At 37.4% G+C, this 19,848-nt stretch overlaps 2 protein-coding genes across 2 annotated transcripts in view; both read left to right on the top strand.

Annotated features, from left to right (window-relative positions):
* The window catches only part of OBSCN (obscurin, cytoskeletal calmodulin and titin-interacting RhoGEF), a 116,274-nt gene that overhangs the window by 55,995 nt on the left and 40,431 nt on the right, over positions 1-19,848 (top strand). Inside the window, exon 32 of the mRNA XM_078859354.1 lies at positions 6,108-6,374. Coding sequence (XP_078715480.1) covers positions 6,108-6,374 — 267 coding nt within the window. The remainder of the gene's footprint in view (positions 1-6,107; positions 6,375-19,848) is intronic.
* On the top strand, positions 6,915-12,306 carry LOC144931119 (obscurin-like). The gene is made up of 8 exons (XM_078855034.1): positions 6,915-6,992; positions 7,476-7,611; positions 8,584-8,850; positions 8,952-9,218; positions 10,381-10,647; positions 10,999-11,265; positions 11,367-11,633; positions 12,239-12,306. Exons 1-8 carry the CDS (start codon positions 6,915-6,917, stop codon positions 12,304-12,306), a joined length of 1,617 nt encoding a protein of 538 aa, XP_078711160.1.

Here is a 19,848-nt window from a genome sequence, read left to right as displayed (position 1 = left end):
CTATGGTAAATGTTTAGAAAACCTAAGAGGTTTCTAGATATGATTTTGGTTGACTTCAACGAAATGATAGAAATATTTTGGAATGGAACCCCATGGGTATTCCCAGTGACTTTAATTTAGTAGATATTCTTTGTAATCAGGATATTTACAAGGTGATATCTGACCTACAGAAGCTCCAGTACTTATTAAAGAACACCTAGAAGATCAGGAAGCTGATGAGTTTGGAAGTGCCACTCTTACTTGTCAGCTTTCCAAACCGGCTGTGGATGTCGCTTGGAAGAAGGACTCCACGTTACTCCAGGACAGCGATAAATATGAGATAATGCAGGAAGGAAAAACAGCGAAGCTCATCATTCATGATGTGGAACCTGGAGATGCAGGGCAATATGGTTGTGACACTAAAGATGACCACACTTGTGCAGTTCTCAAAGTCAAAGGTAAACAAGGATATCTATTAACATCCATATACAAACCACAAATACGTGAATTTTCATCTTGATATAATTAAACAATTTAATTTTCAAATGTATACCAACAGAAGCCCCTGTTAAAATATCAGAAGGCCTGGTGGACCAGGAAGCCGATGAGTTTGGAAGTGCCACTCTTACTTGTCAGTTTTCCAAACCGGCTGTGGAAGTCGCTTGGAAAAAGGACTCCACTGTACTCCAGGCCAGCGATAAATATGAGATAATGCAGGAAGGAAAAACAGCGAAGCTCATCATTCATGATGTGCAACCTGGAGATGCAGGGAAATATGACTGTGACACTGGAGATGACCACACTTCTGCAGTTCTCAATGTCAAAGGTAAGGTTAAGCGAATGGAGATGTTGAAATTCGAAAATCATCCATTTTCATGAATCGTCTTTTTGAACAATAACGCATCAGCGTTCCATGCGTATAATTAATATATGATTGTATTCGTTTGTAAACAATGTATCCATCCATTAATACCCATTCATACTTTTACCCTGTATATTAATTTTAATTCCATGCAAATGTTTAGAAAATTAAAGAGCTTGCTAGATATTTATTTGGTTTACTTCAACGAAATTATATAAATCTTTCGGAGTGGAACCCCATGGGTATTCCCAGTGACTTTAATTTAGTAGATATTCTTTGTAATCAGGATATTTACAAGGTGATATCTGACCTACAGAAGCTCCAGTACTTATTAAAGAACACCTAGAAGATCAGGAAGCTGATGAGTTTGGAAGTGCCACTCTTACCTGTCAGCTTTCCAAACCTGCTGTGAACGTCGCTTGGAAAAAGGACTCCACTGTACTCCAGGCCAGCGATAAATATGAGATAATGCAGGAAGGAAAAACAGCGAAGCTCATCATTCATGATGTGCAACCTGGAGATGCAGGGAAATATGACTGTGACACTGGAGATGACCACACTTCTGCAGTTCTCAATGTCAAAGGTAAGGTTAAGCGAATGGAGATGTTGAAATTCGAAAATCATCCATTTTCATGAATCGTCTTTTTGAACAATAACGCATCAGCGTTCCATGCGTATAATTAATATATGATTGTATTCGTTTGTAAACAATGTATCCATCCATTAATACCCATTCATACTTTTACCCTGTATATTAATTTTAATTCCATGCAAATGTTTAGAAAATTAAAGAGCTTGCTAGATATTTATTTGGTTTACTTCAACGAAATTATATAAATCTTTCGGAGTGGAACCCCATGGGTATTCCCAGTGACTTTAATTTAGTAGATATTCTTTGTAATCAGGATATTTACAAGGTGATATCTGACCTACAGAAGCTCCAGTACTTATTAAAGAACACCTAGAAGATCAGGAAGCTGATGAGTTTGGAAGTGCCACTCTTACCTGTCAGCTTTCCAAACCTGCTGTGAACGTCGCTTGGAAAAAGGACTCCACTGTACTCCAGGCCAGCGATAAATATGAGATAATGCAGGAAGGAAAAACAGCGAAGCTCATCATTCATGATGTGCAACCTGGAGATGCAGGGAAATATGACTGTGACACTGGAGATGACCACACTTCTGCAGTTCTCAATGTCAAAGGTAAGGTTAAGCGAATGGAGATGTTGAAATTCGAAAATCATCCATTTTCATGAATCGTCTTTTTGAACAATAACGCATCAGCGTTCCATGCGTATAATTAATATATGATTGTATTCGTTTGTAAACAATGTATCCATCCATTAATACCCATTCATACTTTTACCCTGTATATTAATTTTAATTCCATGCAAATGTTTAGAAAATTAAAGAGCTTGCTAGATATTTATTTGGTTTACTTCAACGAAATTATATAAATCTTTCGGAGTGGAACCCCATGGGTATTCCCAGTGACTTTAATTTAGTAGATATTCTTTGTAATCAGGATATTTACAAGGTGATATCTGACCTACAGAAGCTCCAGTACTTATTAAAGAACACCTAGAAGATCAGGAAGCTGATGAGTTTGGAAGTGCCACTCTTACCTGTCAGCTTTCCAAACCTGCTGTGAACGTCGCTTGGAAAAAGGACTCCACTGTACTCCAGGCCAGCGATAAATATGAGATAATGCAGGAAGGAAAAACAGCGAAGCTCATCATTCATGATGTGCAACCTGGAGATGCAGGGAAATATGACTGTGACACTGGAGATGACCACACTTCTGCAGTTCTCAATGTCAAAGGTAAGGTTAAGCGAATGGAGATGTTGAAATTCGAAAATCATCCATTTTCATGAATCGTCTTTTTGAACAATAACGCATCAGCGTTCCATGCGTATAATTAATATATGATTGTATTCGTTTGTAAACAATGTATCCATCCATTAATACCCATTCATACTTTTACCCTGTATATTAATTTTAATTCCATGCAAATGTTTAGAAAATTAAAGAGCTTGCTAGATATTTATTTGGTTTACTTCAACGAAATTATATAAATCTTTCGGAGTGGAACCCCATGGGTATTCCCAGTGACTTTAATTTAGTAGATATTCTTTGTAATCAGGATATTTACAAGGTGATATCTGACCTACAGAAGCTCCAGTACTTATTAAAGAACACCTAGAAGATCAGGAAGCTGATGAGTTTGGAAGTGCCACTCTTACCTGTCAGCTTTCCAAACCTGCTGTGAACGTCGCTTGGAAAAAGGACTCCACTGTACTCCAGCCCAGCGATAAATATGAGATAATGCAGGAAGGAAAAACAGCGAAGCTCATCATTCATGATGTGGAACCTGGAGATGCAGGGAAATATGACTGTGACACTGGAGATGACCACACCTCTGCAGTTCTCAATGTCAAAGGTAAGGTTAAGCGAATGGAGATGTTGAAATTAAAATATCATCCATTTTCATGAATCGTCTTTTGAACGATAACGCATCAGCATTGCATGCGTATAATTAATATATGATTGTATTCGTTTATAAACAATGTATCCATTCATTAATACCCATTCATACTTTTACCCTGTATATAAATTTTTATTCCACTGCAAATGTTTCGAAAATTAAAGAGGTTGCTAGATATTTATTTGGTTTACTTCAACGAAATTATAGACATTTTTTGGAGTGGAACCCCATGGGTATTCCCAGTGACTTTAATTTAGTAGATATTCTTTGTAATCAGGATATTTACAAGATGATATCTGACCTACAGAAGCTCCAGTACTTATTAAAGAACACCTAGAAGATCAGGAAGCTGATGAGTTTGGAAGTGCCACTCTTACTTGTCAGCTTTCCAAACCGGCTGTGGAAGTCGCTTGGAAAAAGGACTCCACTGTACTCCAGGCCAGCGATAAATATGAGATAATGCAGGAAGGAAAAACAGCGAAGCTCATCATTCATGATGTGGAACCTGGAGATGCCGGGAAATATGACTGTGACACTGGAGATGACCACACCTCTGCAGTTCTCAATGTCAAAGGTCAGGTTAAGCGAATGGAGATGTTGAAATTTAAATATCATCCATTTTCATGAATCGTCTTTTTGAACAATAACGCATCAGCGTTCCATGCGTATAATTAATATATGATTGTATTCGTTTGTAAACAATGTATCCATCCATTAATACCCATTCATACTTTTATGCTGCATATCAATTTGTATTCTACTGTAAATGTTTGGAAAACCTAAGAGGTTTCTAGATATGATTTTGGTTGACTTCAACGAAATGATATAATTATTTTGGAATGGAACCCCATGGGTATTCCCAGTGACTTTAATTTAGTAGATATTCTTTGTAATCAGGATATTTACAAGGTGATATCTGACCTACAGAAGCTCCAATACTTATTAAAGAACACCTAGAAGATCAGGAAGCTGATGAGTTTGGAAGTGCCACTCTTACTTGTCAGCTTTCCAAACCAGCTGTAGAAGTCGCTTGGAAGAAGGACTCCACTTTACTCCAGGCCAGCGATAAATATGAATTAAAGCAGGAAGGAAAAACAGCGAAGCTCATCATTCATGATGTGGAACCTGGAGATGCAGGGAAATATGACTGTGACACTGGAGATGACCACACCTCTGCAGTTCTCAATGTCAAAGGTAAGGTTAAGCGAATGGAGATGTTGAATTAAAATATCATCCATTTTCATGAATCGTCTTTTTGACGATAACGTATCAGCGTTCCATGCGTATAATTAATATATTATTGTATTCGTTTGTAAACAATGTATCCATCCATTAATACCCATTCATACTTTTACGCTGTATATTAATTTTAATTCCATGCAAATGTTTAGAAAATTAAAGAGGTTGCTAGATATTTATTTGGTTTACTTCAACGAAATTATAGAAATCTTTTGGAGTGGAACCCCATGGGTATTCCCAGTGACTTTAATTTAGTAGATATTCTTTGTAATCAGGATATTTACAAGGTGATATCTGACTTACAGAAGCTCCAGTACTTATTAAAGAACACCTAGAAGATAAGGAAGCTGATGAGTTTGGAAGTGCCACTCTTACTTGTCAGCTTTCCAAACCGGCTGTGGAAGTCGCTTGGAAAAAGGACTCCACTTTACTCCAGCCCAGCGATAAATATGAGATAAAGCAGGAAGGAAAAACAGCGAAGCTCATCATTCATGATGTGGAACCTGGAGATGCAGGGAAATATGACTGTGACACTGGAGATGACCGCACCTCTGCAGTTCTCAATGTCAAAGGTCAGGTTAAGCGAATGGAGATGTTGAAAATAAAATATCATCCATTTTCATGAATCGTCTTTTTGAACAATAACGCATCAGCGTTCCATGCGTATAATTAATATATGATTGTATTCGTTTGTAAACAATGTATCCATCCATTAATACCCATTCATACTTTTACGCTGTATATTAATTTTAATTCCATGCAAATGTTTAGAAAACTAGAGAGGTTGCTAGATATTTCTTTGATTTACTTCAACGAAATGATAGAAATCTTTCGGAATGGAACCCCATGGGTATTCCCAGTGACTTTAATTTAGTAGATATTCTTTGTAATCAGGATGTTTACAAGGTGATATCTGACCTACAGAAGCTCCAATACTTATTAAAGAACACCTAGAAGATCAGGAAGCTGATGAATTTGGAAGTGCCACTCTTACTTGTCAGCTTTCCAAACCGGTTGTGGAAGTCGCTTGGAAAAAGGACTCCACTTTACTCCAGCCCAGCGATAAATATGTGATAAAGCAGGAAGGAAAAACAGCGACGCTCATCATTCATGATGTGGAACCTGGAGATGCAGGGAAATATGACTGTGACACTGGAGATGACCACACCTCTGCAGTTCTCAATGTCAAAGGTAAGGTTAAGCGAATGGAGATGTTGAAAATAGAATATCATCCATTTTCATGAATCGTCTTTTTGACGATAACGTATCAGCGTTCCATGCGTATAATTAATACATGATTGTATTCGTTTGTAAACAATGTATCCATCCATTAATACCCATTCATACTTTTACCCGTAATATTAATTTTAATTCCATGCAAATGTTTAGAAAATTAAAGAGGTTGCTAGATATTTATTTGGTTTACTTCAACGAAATTATAGAAATCTTTTGGAGTGGAACCCCATGGGTATTCCCAGTGACTTTAATTTTGTAGATATTCTTTGTAATCAGGATATTTACAAGGTGATATCTGACTTATAGAAGCTCCAGTACTTATTAAAGAACACCTAGAAGATAAGGAAGCTGATGAGTTTGGAAGTGCCACTCTTACTTGTCAGCTTTCCAAACCGGCTGTGGAAGTCGCTTGGAAAAAGGACTCCACTTTACTCCAGCCCAGCGATAAATATGAGATAAAGCAGGAAGGAAAAACAGCGAAGCTCATCATTCATGATGTGGAACCTGGAGATGCAGGGAAATATGACTGTGACACTGGAGATGACCACACCTCTGCAGTTCTCAATGTCAAAGGTAAGGTTAAGCGAATGGAGATGTTGAAAATAGAATATCATCCATTTTCATGAATCGTCTTTTTGACGATAACGTATCAGCGTTCCATGCGTATAATTAATACATGATTGTATTCGTTTGTAAACAATGTATCCATCCATTAATACCCATTCATACTTTTACCCTGTATATTAATTTTAATTCCATGCAAATGTTTAGAAAATTAAAGAGGTTGCTAGATATTTATTTGGTTTACTTCAACGAAATTATAGAAATCTTTTGGAGTGGAACCCCATGGGTATTCCCAGTGACTTTAATTTAGTAGATATTCTTTGTAATCAGGATGTTTACAAGGTGATATCTGACCTACAGAAGCTCCAGTACTTATTAAAGAACACCTAGAAGATCAGGAAGCTGATGAATTTGGAAGTGCCACTCTTACTTGTCAGCTTTCCAAACCGGTTGTGGAAGTCGCTTGGAAAAAGGACTCCACTTTACTCCAGCCCAGCGATAAATATGTGATAAAGCAGGAAGGAAAAACAGCGACGCTCATCATTCATGATGTGGAACCTGGAGATGCAGGGAAATATGACTGTGACACTGGAGATGACCACACCTCTGCAGTTCTCAATGTCAAAGGTAAGGTTAAGTGAATGGAGATGTTGAAATTAGAAAATCATCCATTTTCATGAATCGTCTTTTTGAACAATAACGCATCAGTGTTCCATGCGTATAATTAATATATGATTGTATTCGTTTGTAAACAATGTATCAATTCATTAATACCCATTCATACTTTTACCCTGTATATTAATTTTAATTCCATGCAAATGTTTAGAAAATTAAAGAGGTTGCTAGATATTTATTTGGTTTACTTCAACGAAATTATATAAATCTTTTGGAGTGGAACCCCATGGGTATTCCCAGTGACTTTAATTTAGTAGATATTCTTTGTAATCAGGATATTTACAAGGTGATATCTGACCTACAGAAGCTCCAGTACTTATTAAAGAACACCTAGAAGATAAAGAAGCTGATGAGTTTGGAAGTGCTACTCTTACTTGTCAGCTTTCCAAACCGGCTGTGGAAGTCGCTTGGAAAAAGGACTCCACTTTACTCCAGCCCAGCGATAAATATGAGATAAAGCAGGAAGGAAAAACAGCGAAGCTCATCATTCATGATGTGGAACCTGGAGATGCAGGGAAATATGACTTTGACACTGGAGATGACCACACCTCTGCAGTTTTCAATGTCAAAGGTCAGGTTAAGCGAATGGAGATGTTGAAATTAAAATATCATCCATTTTCATGAATCGTCTTTTTGACGATAACGCATCAGCGTTCCATGCATATAATTAATACATGATTGTATTCGTTTGTAAACAATGTATCCATCCATTATTACCCATTCATACTTTTACGCTGGATATTAATTTTAATTCTACTGCAAATGTTTAGAAAACTAGAGAGGTTGCTAGATATTTCTTTGATTTACTTCAACGAAATGATAGAAATCTTTCGGAATGGAACCCCATGGGTATTCCCAGTGACTTTAATTTAGTAGATATTCTTTGTAATCAGGATATTTACAAGGTGATATCTGACCTACAGAAGCTCCAGTACTTATTAAAGAACACCTAGAAGATCAGGAAGCTAATGAGTTTGGAAGTGCCACTCTTACTTGTCAGCTTTCCAAACCGGCTGTGGATGTCGCTTGGAAAAAGGACTCCACTTTACTCCAGCCCAGCGATAAATATGAGATAAAGCAGGAAGGAAAAACAGCGACGCTCATCATTCATGATGTGGAACCTGGAGATGCAGGGAAATATGACTGTGACACTGGAGATGACCACACCTCTGCAGTTCTCAATGTTAAAGGTCAGGTTAAGCGAATGGAGATGTTGAAATTCGAAAATCATCCATTTTCATAAATCGTCTTTTTGAATAATAACGCATCAGTGTTCCATGTGTATAATTAATATATGATTGTATTCGTTTGTAAACAATGTATCCATCCATTAATACCCATTCATACTTTTACGCTGTATATTAATTTTAATTCTACTGCAAATGTTTAGAAAACTAGAGAGGTTGCTAGATATTTCTTTGATTTACTTCAACGAAATGATAGAAATCTTTCGGAATGGAACCCCATGGGTATTCCCAGTTACTTTAATTTAGTAGATATTCTTTGTAATCAGGATGTTTACAAGGTGATATCTGACCTACAGAAGCTCCAGTACTTATTAAAGAACACCTAGAAGATAAGGAAGCTGATGAGTTTGGAAGTGCCACTCTTACTTGTCAGCTTTCCAAACCGGCTGTGGAAGTCGCTTGGAAAAAGGACTCCACCATACTCCAACCCAGCGATAAATATGAGATAAAGCAGGAAGGAAAAATAGCGAAGCTCATCATTCATGATGTGGAACCTGGAGATGCAGGGCAATATGGTTGTGACACTAAAGATGACCACACTTGTGCATTTCTCAAAGTCAAAGGTGAACAAGGCTATCTTTTTGCATCCATATACAAACCACAAATACATGAAGTTTCATCTTGATATAATTAAACATTTTAATTTTCAAATGTATACCAACAGAAGCCCCTGTTAAAATATCAGAAGGCCTGGTGGACCAGGAAGCCGATGAGTTTGGAAGTGCCACTCTTACTTGTCAGCTTTCCAAACCGGCTGTGCAAATCGCTTGGAAAAAGGACTCCACTTTACTCCAGCCCAGCGATAAATATAAGATAAAGCAGGAAGGAAAAACAGCGAAGCTCATCATTCATGATGTGGAACTTGGAGATGCAGGGAAATATGACTGTGACATTGGAGATGACCACACTTCTGCAGTTCTCAATGTCAAAGGTAAGGTTAAGTGAATAGAGATGTTGAAATTAGAAAATCATCCATTTTCATGAATCGTCTTTTTGAACAATAACGCATCAGTGTTCCATGCGTATAATTAATATATGATTGTATTCGTTTGTAAACAATGTATCAATTCATTAATACCCATTCATACTTTTACCCTGTATATTAATTTTAATTCCATGCAAATGTTTAGAAAATTAAAGAGGTTGCTAGATCAGTTTAACACGTAGGCTTTCGCGACCAATATTGTTCATAATCAACGATGCTATATTGGACAGACAGGGCGTAACGTTAGTGTAAGACTAAAAGAACACCAGAGAAATATTAAACTATCGCAAACACAACTGTCGGCAGTGGCAGAACATGCTTGTCAACAGGGACACTCAATTGATTTTGACAACGTTGAAGTGTTGTGTAAAACTAGTTACTACTGGCAAAGACTAATTAGAGAATCCATTGAGATTGAGAGAAACAGAAATAACTTTAATCGCTCAGACAGCTACAGGCTTAGTGCGGCCTGGAAGCGTATTATTAAATAAGATGCATTACAATTCCTTATAAGGGAAACAAGCACTAACTGATTATTAATGTAGCATAATCACAATAGAACACATTCCAAATGATTACTAATCTACAACTCGCATCGTAACAATAGCCTTATTACTAATCAAGTATATAATTACAATAACCCCCCCCCTCAAATCTTTGCACCTGATGAGTTAATGAGTTAATGATGACGTCACCCTGCTGCTGCTCTATATAAGAACGGGAGACACAGCAGAGCCTCACCATTCTGGCGAATTGCCCGATGATGCTGGATGCAATTACCAGCGAAACGTCGTACTCAAATTGTAAATGTTGTGGTTTCACGCTTCAACACACCGGTGGGCTAAAGCAGTGAACTATTTGTCTTTTGTCAACGTGACACTTTTTTTACTGATTGGCCGTGTCGGGTGGTGGAGGGTTACGACACATTTATAAATAACGCGATCTAAACCCAAAAATCGTTGATTAGGTTGCTAGATATTTATTTGGTTTACTTCAACGAAATTATATAAATCTTTTGGAGTGGAACCCCATGGGTATTCCCAGTGACTTTAATTTAGTAGATATTCTTTGTAATCAGGATATTTACAAGGTGATATCTGACCTACAGAAGCTCCAATACTTATTAAAGAACACCTAGAAGATAAAGAAGCTGATGAGTTTGGAAGTGCTACTCTTACTTGTCAGCTTTCCAAACCGGCTGTGGAAGTCGCTTGGAAAAAGGACTCCACTTTACTCCAGCCCAGCGATAAATATGAGATAAAGCAGGAAGGAAAAACAGCGAAGCTCATCATTCATGATGTGGAACCTGGAGATGCAGGGAAATATGACTTTGACACTGGAGATGACCACACCTCTGCAGTTCTCAATGTCAAAGGTCAGGTTAAGCGAATGGAGATGTTGAAATTAAAATATCATCCATTTTCATGAATCGTCTTTTTGACGATAACGCATCAGCGTTCCATGCGTATAATTAATATATTATTGTATTCGTTTGTAAACAATGTATCCATTCATTAATGCCCATTCATACTTTTACCCTGTATATTAATTTTAATTCCATGCAAATGTTTAGAAAATTAAAGAGGTTGCTAGATATTTATTTGGTTTACTTCAACGAAATGATAGAAATCTTTTGGAATGGAACCCCATGGGTATTCCCAGTGACTTTAATTTAGTAGATATTCTTTGTAATCAGGATATTTACAAGGTGATATCTGACCTACAGAAGCTCCAATACTTATTAAAGAACACCTAGAAGATAAAGAAGCTGATGAGTTTGGAAGTGCCACTCTTACTTGTCAGCTTTCCAAACCGGCTGTGGAAGTCGCTTGGAAAAAGGACTCCACTTTACTCCAACCCAGCGATAAATATGAGATAAAGCAGGAAGGAAAAACAGCGAAGCTCATCATTCATGATGTGGAACCTGGAGATGCAGGGCAATATGGTTGTGACACTAAAGATGACCACACTTGTGCAGTTCTCAAAGTCAAAGGTAAACAAGAATATCTATTTACATCCATATACAAACCACAAATACGTGACGTTTCATCTTGATATAATAAAAAAATGTAATTTTCCAATGTATACCAACAGAAGCCCCTGTTAAAATATCAGAAGGCCTGGTGGACCAGGAAGCCGATGAGTTTGGAAGTGCCACTCTTACTTGTCAGCTTTCCAAACCGGCTGTGGAAGTCGCTTGGAAAAAGGACTCCACTTTACTCCAGCCCAGCGATAAATATGAGATAAAGCAGGAAGGAAAAACAGCGAAGCTCATCATTCATGATGTGGAACCTGGAGATGCAGGGAAATATGACTTTGACACTGGAGATGACCACACCTCTGCAGTTCTCAATGTCAAAGGTCAGGTTAAGCGAATGGAGATGTTGAAATTAAAATATCATCCATTTTCATGAATCGTCTTTTTGAACAATAACGCATCAGCGTTCCATGCGTATAATTAATATATGATTGTATTCGTTTGTAAACAATGTATCCATCCATTAATACCCATTCATACTTTTATGCTGCATATAAATTTGTATTCTACTGTAAATGTTTGGAAAACCTAAGAGGTTTCTAGATATGATTTTGGTTGACTTCAACGAAATGATAGAAATATTTTGGAATGGAACCCCATGGGTATTCCCAGTGACTTTAATTTAGTAGATATTCTTTGTAATCAGGATATTTACAAGGTGATATCTGACCTACAGAAGCTCCAATACTTATTAAAGAACACCTAGAAGATCAGGAAGCTGATGAGTTTGGAAGTGCCACTCTTGCCTGTCAGCTTTCCAAACCTGCTGTGAACATCGCTTGGAAAAAGGACTCCACTGTACTCCAGCCCAGCGATAAATATGAGATAATGCAGGAAGGAAAAACAGCGAAGCTCATCATTCATGATGTGGAACCTGGAGATGCAGGGAAATATGACTGTGACACTGGAGATGACCGCACCTCTGCAGTTCTCGATATCAAAGGTCAGGTTAAGCGAATGGAGATGTTGAAATTAGAAAATCATCCATTTTCATGAATCGTCTTTTTGAACAATAACGCATCAGCGTTCCATGCGTATAATTGATATATGATGGTATTCGTTTGTAAACAATGTTTCCATCCATTAATACCCATTCATACTTTTACGCTTCATGTAAATTTGTATTCTATGGTAAATGTTTAGAAAACCTAAGAGGTTTCTAGATATGATTTTGGTTGACTTCAACGAAATGATAGAAATATTTTGGAATGGAACCCCATGGGTATTCCCAGTGACTTTAATTTAGTAGATATTCTTTGTAATCAGGATATTTACAAGGTGATATCTGACCTACAGAAGCTCCAGTACTTATTAAAGAACACCTAGAAGATCAGGAAGCTGATGAGTTTGGAAGTGCCACTCTTACTTGTCAGCTTTCCAAACCGGCTGTGGATGTCGCTTGGAAGAAGGACTCCACGTTACTCCAGGACAGCGATAAATATGAGTTAATGCAGGAAGGAAAAACAGCGAAGCTCATCATTCATGATGTGGAACCTGGAGATGCAGGGCAATATGGTTGTGACACTAAAGATGACCACACTTGTGCAGTTCTCAAAGTCAAAGGTAAACAAGGATATCTATTAACATCCATATACAAACCACAAATACGTGAATTTTCATCTTGATATAATTAAACAATTTAATTTTCAAATGTATACCAACAGAAGCCCCTGTTAAAATATCAGAAGGCCTGGTGGACCAGGAAGCCGATGAGTTTGGAAGTGCCACTCTTACTTGTCAGTTTTCCAAACCGGCTGTGGAAGTCGCTTGGAAAAAGGACTCCACTGTACTCCAGGCCAGCGATAAATATGAGATAATGCAGGAAGGAAAAACAGCGAAGCTCATCATTCATGATGTGCAACCTGGAGATGCAGGGAAATATGACTGTGACACTGGAGATGACCACACTTCTGCAGTTCTCAATGTCAAAGGTAAGGTTAAGCGAATGGAGATGTTGAAATTCGAAAATCATCCATTTTCATGAATCGTCTTTTTGAACAATAACGCATCAGCGTTCCATGCGTATAATTAATATATGATTGTATTCGTTTGTAAACAATGTATCCATCCATTAATACCCATTCATACTTTTACGCTGCATATAAATTTGTATTCTACTGTAAATGTTTAGAAAACCTAAGAGGTTTCTAGATATGATTTTGGTTGACTTCAACGAAATGATAGAATTCTTTTGGAATGGAACCCCATGGGTATTCCAAGTTACTTTAATTTAGTAGATATTCTTTGTAATCAGGATGTTTACAAGGTGATATCTGACCTACAGAAGCTCCAGTACTTATTAAAGAACACCTAGAAGATAAGGAAGCTGATGAGTTTGGAAGTGCCACTCTTACTTGTCAGCTTTCCAAACCGGCTGTGGATGTCGCTTGGAAGAAGGACTCCACTTTACTCCAGCCCAGCGGTAAATATGAGATAATGCAGGAAGGAAAAACAGCGAAGCTCATCATTCATGATGTGGAACCTGGAGATGCAGGGAAATATGACTGTGACACTGGAGATGACCACACTTGTGCAGTTCTCAATGTCAAAAGTAAGGTTAAGCGAATGGAGATGTTGAAATTAAAATATCATCCATTTTCATGAATTTTCTTTTGAACGATAACGCATCAGCATTTCATGCGTATAATTAATATATGATGGTATTCGTTTGTAAACAATGTTTCCATCCATTAATACCCATTCATACTTTTACGCTTCATGTAAATTTGTATTCTATGGTAAATGTTTAGAAAACCTAAGAGGTTTCTAGATATGATTTTGGTTGACTTCAACGAAATGATAGAAATATTTTGGAATGGAACCCCATGGGTATTCCCAGTGACTTTAATTTAGTAGATATTATTTGTAATCAGGATATTTACAAGGTAATATCTGACTTACAGAAGCTCCAGTACTTATTAAAGAACACCTAGAAAATCAGGAAGCTGATGAGTTTGGAAGTGCCACTCTTGCCTGTCAGCTTTCCAAACCTGCTGTGAACGTCGCTTGGAAAAAGGACTCCACTGTACTCCAGCCCAGCGATAAATATGAGATAATGCAGGAAGGAAAAACAGCGAAGCTCATCATTCATGATGTGGAACCTGGAGATGCAGGGAAATATGACTGTGACACTGGAGATGACCGCACCTCTGCAGTTCTCGATATCAAAGGTCAGGTTAAGCGAATGGAGATGTTGAAATTAGAAAATCATCCATTTTCATGAATCGTCTTTTTGAACAATAACGCATCAGCGTTCCATGCGTATAATTGATATATGATGGTATTCGTTTGTAAACAATGTTTCCATCCATTAATACCCATTCATACTTTTACGCTTCATGTAAATTTGTATTCTATGGTAAATGTTTAGAAAACCTAAGAGGTTTCTAGATATGATTTTGGTTGACTTCAACGAAATGATAGAAATATTTTGGAATGGAACCCCATGGGTATTCCCAGTGACTTTAATTTAGTAGATATTCTTTGTAATCAGGATATTTACAAGGTGATATCTGACCTACAGAAGCTCCAGTACTTATTAAAGAACACCTAGAAGATCAGGAAGCTGATGAGTTTGGAAGTGCCACTCTTACCTGTCAGCTTTCCAAACCTGCTGTGATCGTCGCTTGGAAAAAGGACTCCACTGTACTCCAGGCCAGCGATAAATATGAGATAATGCAGGAAGGAAAAACAGCGAAGCTCATCATTCATGATGTGCAACCTGGAGATGCAGGGAAATATGACTGTGACACTGGAGATGACCACACTTCTGCAGTTCTCAATGTCAAAGGTAAGGTTAAGCGAATGGAGATGTTGAAATTCGAAAATCATCCATTTTCATGAATCGTCTTTTTGAACAATAACGCATCAGCGTTCCATGCGTATAATTAATATATGATTGTATTCGTTTGTAAACAATGTATCCATCCATTAATACCCATTCATACTTTTACCCTGTATATTAATTTTAATTCCATGCAAATGTTTAGAAAATTAAAGAGCTTGCTAGATATTTATTTGGTTTACTTCAACGAAATTATATAAATCTTTCGGAGTGGAACCCCATGGGTATTCCCAGTGACTTTAATTTAGTAGATATTCTTTGTAATCAGGATATTTACAAGGTGATATCTGACCTACAGAAGCTCCAGTACTTATTAAAGAACACCTAGAAGATCAGGAAGCTGATGAGTTTGGAAGTGCCACTCTTACCTGTCAGCTTTCCAAACCTGCTGTGAACGTCGCTTGGAAAAAGGACTCCACTGTACTCCAGGCCAGCGATAAATATGAGATAATGCAGGAAGGAAAAACAGCGAAGCTCATCATTCATGATGTGCAACCTGGAGATGCAGGGAAATATGACTGTGACACTGGAGATGACCACACTTCTGCAGTTCTCAATGTCAAAGGTAAGGTTAAGCGAATGGAGATGTTGAAATTCGAAAATCATCCATTTTCATGAATCGTCTTTTTGAACAATAACGCATCAGCGTTCCATGCGTATAATTAATATATGATTGTATTCGTTTGTAAACAATGTATCCATCCATTAATACCCATTCATACTTTTACCCTGTATATTAATTTTAATTCCATGCAAATGTTTAGAAAATTAAAGAGCTTGCTAGATATTTATTTGGTTTACTTCAACGAAATTATATAAATCTTTCGGAGTGGAACCCCATGGGTATTCCCAGTGACTTTAATTTAGTAGATATTCTTTGTAATCAGGATATTTACAAGGTGATATCTGACCTACAGAAGCTCCAGTACTTATTAAAGAACACCTAGAAGATCAGGAAGCTGATGAGTTTGGAAGTGCCACTCTTACCTGTCAGCTTTCCAAACCTGCTGTGAACGTCGCTTGGAAAAAGGACTCCACTGTACTCCAGCCCAGCGATAAATATGAGATAATGCAGGAAGGAAAAACAGCGAAGCTCATCATTCATGATGTGGAACCTGGAGATGCAGGGAAATATGACTGTGACACTGGAGATGACCACACCTCTGCAGTTCTCAATGTCAAAGGTAAGGTTAAGCGAATGGAGATGTTGAAATTAAAATATCATCCATTTTCATGAATCGTCTTTTGAACGATAACGCATCAGCATTGCATGCGTATAATTAATATATGATTGTATTCGTTTATAAACAATGTATCCATTCATTAATACCCATTCATACTTTTACCCTGTATATAAATTTTTATTCCACTGCAAATGTTTAGAAAATTAAAGAGGTTGCTAGATATTTATTTGGTTTACTTCAACGAAATTATAGACATTTTTTGGAGTGGAACCCCATGGGTATTCCCAGTGACTTTAATTTAGTAGATATTCTTTGTAATCAGGATATTTACAAGGTGATATCTGACCTACAGAAGCTCCAGTACTTATTAAAGAACACCTAGAAGATCAGGAAGCTGATGAGTTTGGAAGTGCCACTCTTACCTGTCAGCTTTCCAAACCTGCTGTGAACGTCGCTTGGAAAAAGGACTCCACTGTACTCCAGCCCAGCGATAAATATGAGATAATGCAGGAAGGAAAAACAGCGAAGCTCATCATTCATGATGTGGAACCTGGAGATGCAGGGAAATATGGTTGTGACACTGGAGATGACCACACCTCTGCAGTTCTCAATGTCAAAGGTAAGGTTAAGCGAATGGAGATGTTGAAATTCGAAAATCATCCATTTTCATGAATCGTCTTTTTGAACAATAACGCATCAGCGTTCCATGCGTATAATTAATATATGATTGTATTCGTTTGTAAACAATGTATCCATCCATTAATACCCATTCATACTTTTACCCTGTATATTAATTTTAATTCCATGCAAATGTTTAGAAAACTAAAGAGCTTGCTAGATATTTATTTGGTTTACTTCAACGAAATTATATAAATCTTTCGGAGTGGAACCCCATGGGTATTCCCAGTGACTTTAATTTAGTAGATATTCTTTGTAATCAGGATATTTACAAGGTGATATCTGACCTACAGAAGCTCCAGTACTTATTAAAGAACACCTAGAAGATCAGGAAGCTGATGAGTTTGGAAGTGCCACTCTTACCTGTCAGCTTTCCAAACCTGCTGTGAACGTCGCTTGGAAAAAGGACTCCACTGTACTCCAGCCCAGCGATAAATATGAGATAATGCAGGAAGGAAAAACAGCGAAGCTCATCATTCATGATGTGGAACCTGGAGATGCAGGGAAATATGACTGTGACACTGGAGATGACCACACCTCTGCAGTTCTCAATGTTAAAGGTCAGGTTAAGCGAATGGAGATGTTGAAATTCGAAAATCATCCATTTTCATAAATCGTCTTTTTGAATAATAACGCATCAGCGTTCCATGCGTATTATTAATATATGATTGTATTCGTTTGTAAACAATGTATCCATCCATTAATACCCATTCATACTTTTACGCTGCATATAAATTTGTATTCTACTGTAAATGTTTAGAAAACCTAAGAGGTTTCTAGATATGATTTTGGTTGACTTCAACGAAATGATAGAATTCTTTTGGAATGGAACCCCATGGGTATTCCCAGTGACTTTAATTTAGTAGATATTCTTTGTAATCAGGATATTTACAAGGTAATATCTGACTTACAGAAGCTCCAGTACTTATTAAAGAACACCTAGAAGATCAGGAAGCTGATGAGTTTGGAAGTGCCACTCTTGCCTGCCAGCTTTCCAAACCTGCTGTGAACGTCGCTTGGAAAAAGGACTCCACTGTACTCCAGCCCAGTGATAAATATGAGATAATGCAGGAAGGAAAAACAGCGAAGCTCATCATTCATGATGTGGAACCTGGAGATGCAGGGAAATATGACTGTGACACTGGAGATGACCGCACCTCTGCAGTTCTCGATATCAAAGGTCAGGTTAAGCGAATGGAGTTGTTGAAATTAGAAAATCATCCATTTTCATGAATCGTCTTTTTGAACAATAACGCATCAGCGTTCCATGCGTATAATTGATATATGATGGTATTCGTTTGTAAACAATGTTTCCATCCATTAATACCCATTCATACTTTTACGCTTCATGTAAATTTGTATTCTATGGTAAATGTTTAGAAAACCTAAGAGGTTTCTAGATATGATTTTGGTTGACTTCAACGAAATGATAGAAATATTTTGGAATGGAACCCCATGGGTATTCCCAGTGACTTTAATTTAGTAGATATTCTTTGTAATCAGGATATTTACAAGGTGATATCTGACCTACAGAAGCTCCAGTACTTATTAAAGAACACCTAGAAGATCAGGAAGCTGATGAGTTTGCAAGTGCCACTCTTACTTGTCAGCTTTCCAAACCGGCTGTGGATGTCGCTTGGAAAAAGGACTCCACTGTACTCCAGGCCAGCGATAAATATGAGATAATGCAGGAAGGAAAAACAGCGAAGCTCATCATTCATGATGTGCAACCTGGAGATGCAGGGAAATATGACTGTGACACTGGAGATGACCACACTTCTGCAGTTCTCAATGTCAAAGGTAAGGTTAAGCGAATGGAGATGTTGAAATTCGAAAATCATCCATTTTCATGAATCGTCTTTTTGAACAATAACGCATCAGCGTTCCATGCGTATAATTAATATATGATTGTATTCGTTTGTAAACAATGTATCCATCCATTAATACCCATTCATACTTTTACCCTGTATATTAATTTTAATTCCATGCAAATGTTTAGAAAATTAAAGAGCTTGCTAGATATTTATTTGGTTTACTTCAACGAAATTATATAAATCTTTCGGAGTGGAACCCCATGGGTATTCCCAGTGACTTTAATTTAGTAGATATTCTTTGTAATCAGGATATTTACAAGGTGATATCTGACCTACAGAAGCTCCAGTACTTATTAAAGAACACCTAGAAGATCAGGAAGCTGATGAGTTTGGAAGTGCCACTCTTACCTGTCAGCTTTCCAAACCTGCTGTGAACGTCGCTTGGAAAAAGGACTCCACTGTACTCCAGCCCAGCGATAAATATGAGATAATGCAGGAAGGAAAAACAGCGAAGCTCATCATTCATGATGTGGAACCTGGAGATGCAGGGAAATATGACTGTGACACTGGAGATGACCACACCTCTGCAGTTCTCAATGTCAAAGGTAAGGTTAAGCGAATGGAGATGTTGAAATTAAAATATCATCCATTTTCATGAATCGTCTTTTGAACGATAACGCATCAGCATTGCATGCGTATAATTAATATATGATTGTATTCGTTTATAAACAATGTATCCATTCATTAATACCCATTCATACTTTTACCCTGTATATAAATTTGTATTCCACTGCAAATGTTTAGAAAATTAAAGAGGTTGCTAGATATTTATTTGGTTTACTTCAACGAAATTATAGACATTTTTTGGAGTGGAACCCCATGGGTATTCCCAGTGACTTTAATTTAGTAGATATTCTTTGTAATCAGGATATTTACAAGGTGATATCTGACCTACAGAAGCTCCAGTGCTTATTAAAGAACACCTAGAAGATCAGGAAGCTGATGAGTTTGGAAGTGC

Source organism: Lampetra fluviatilis, chromosome 1 (assembly GCF_964198595.1).
Source record: "Lampetra fluviatilis chromosome 1, kcLamFluv1.1, whole genome shotgun sequence".
NCBI classification, from domain to species: Eukaryota; Metazoa; Chordata; class Hyperoartia; order Petromyzontiformes; family Petromyzontidae; genus Lampetra; species Lampetra fluviatilis.
This window is presented reverse-complemented; position numbering and strand designations above follow the sequence as displayed.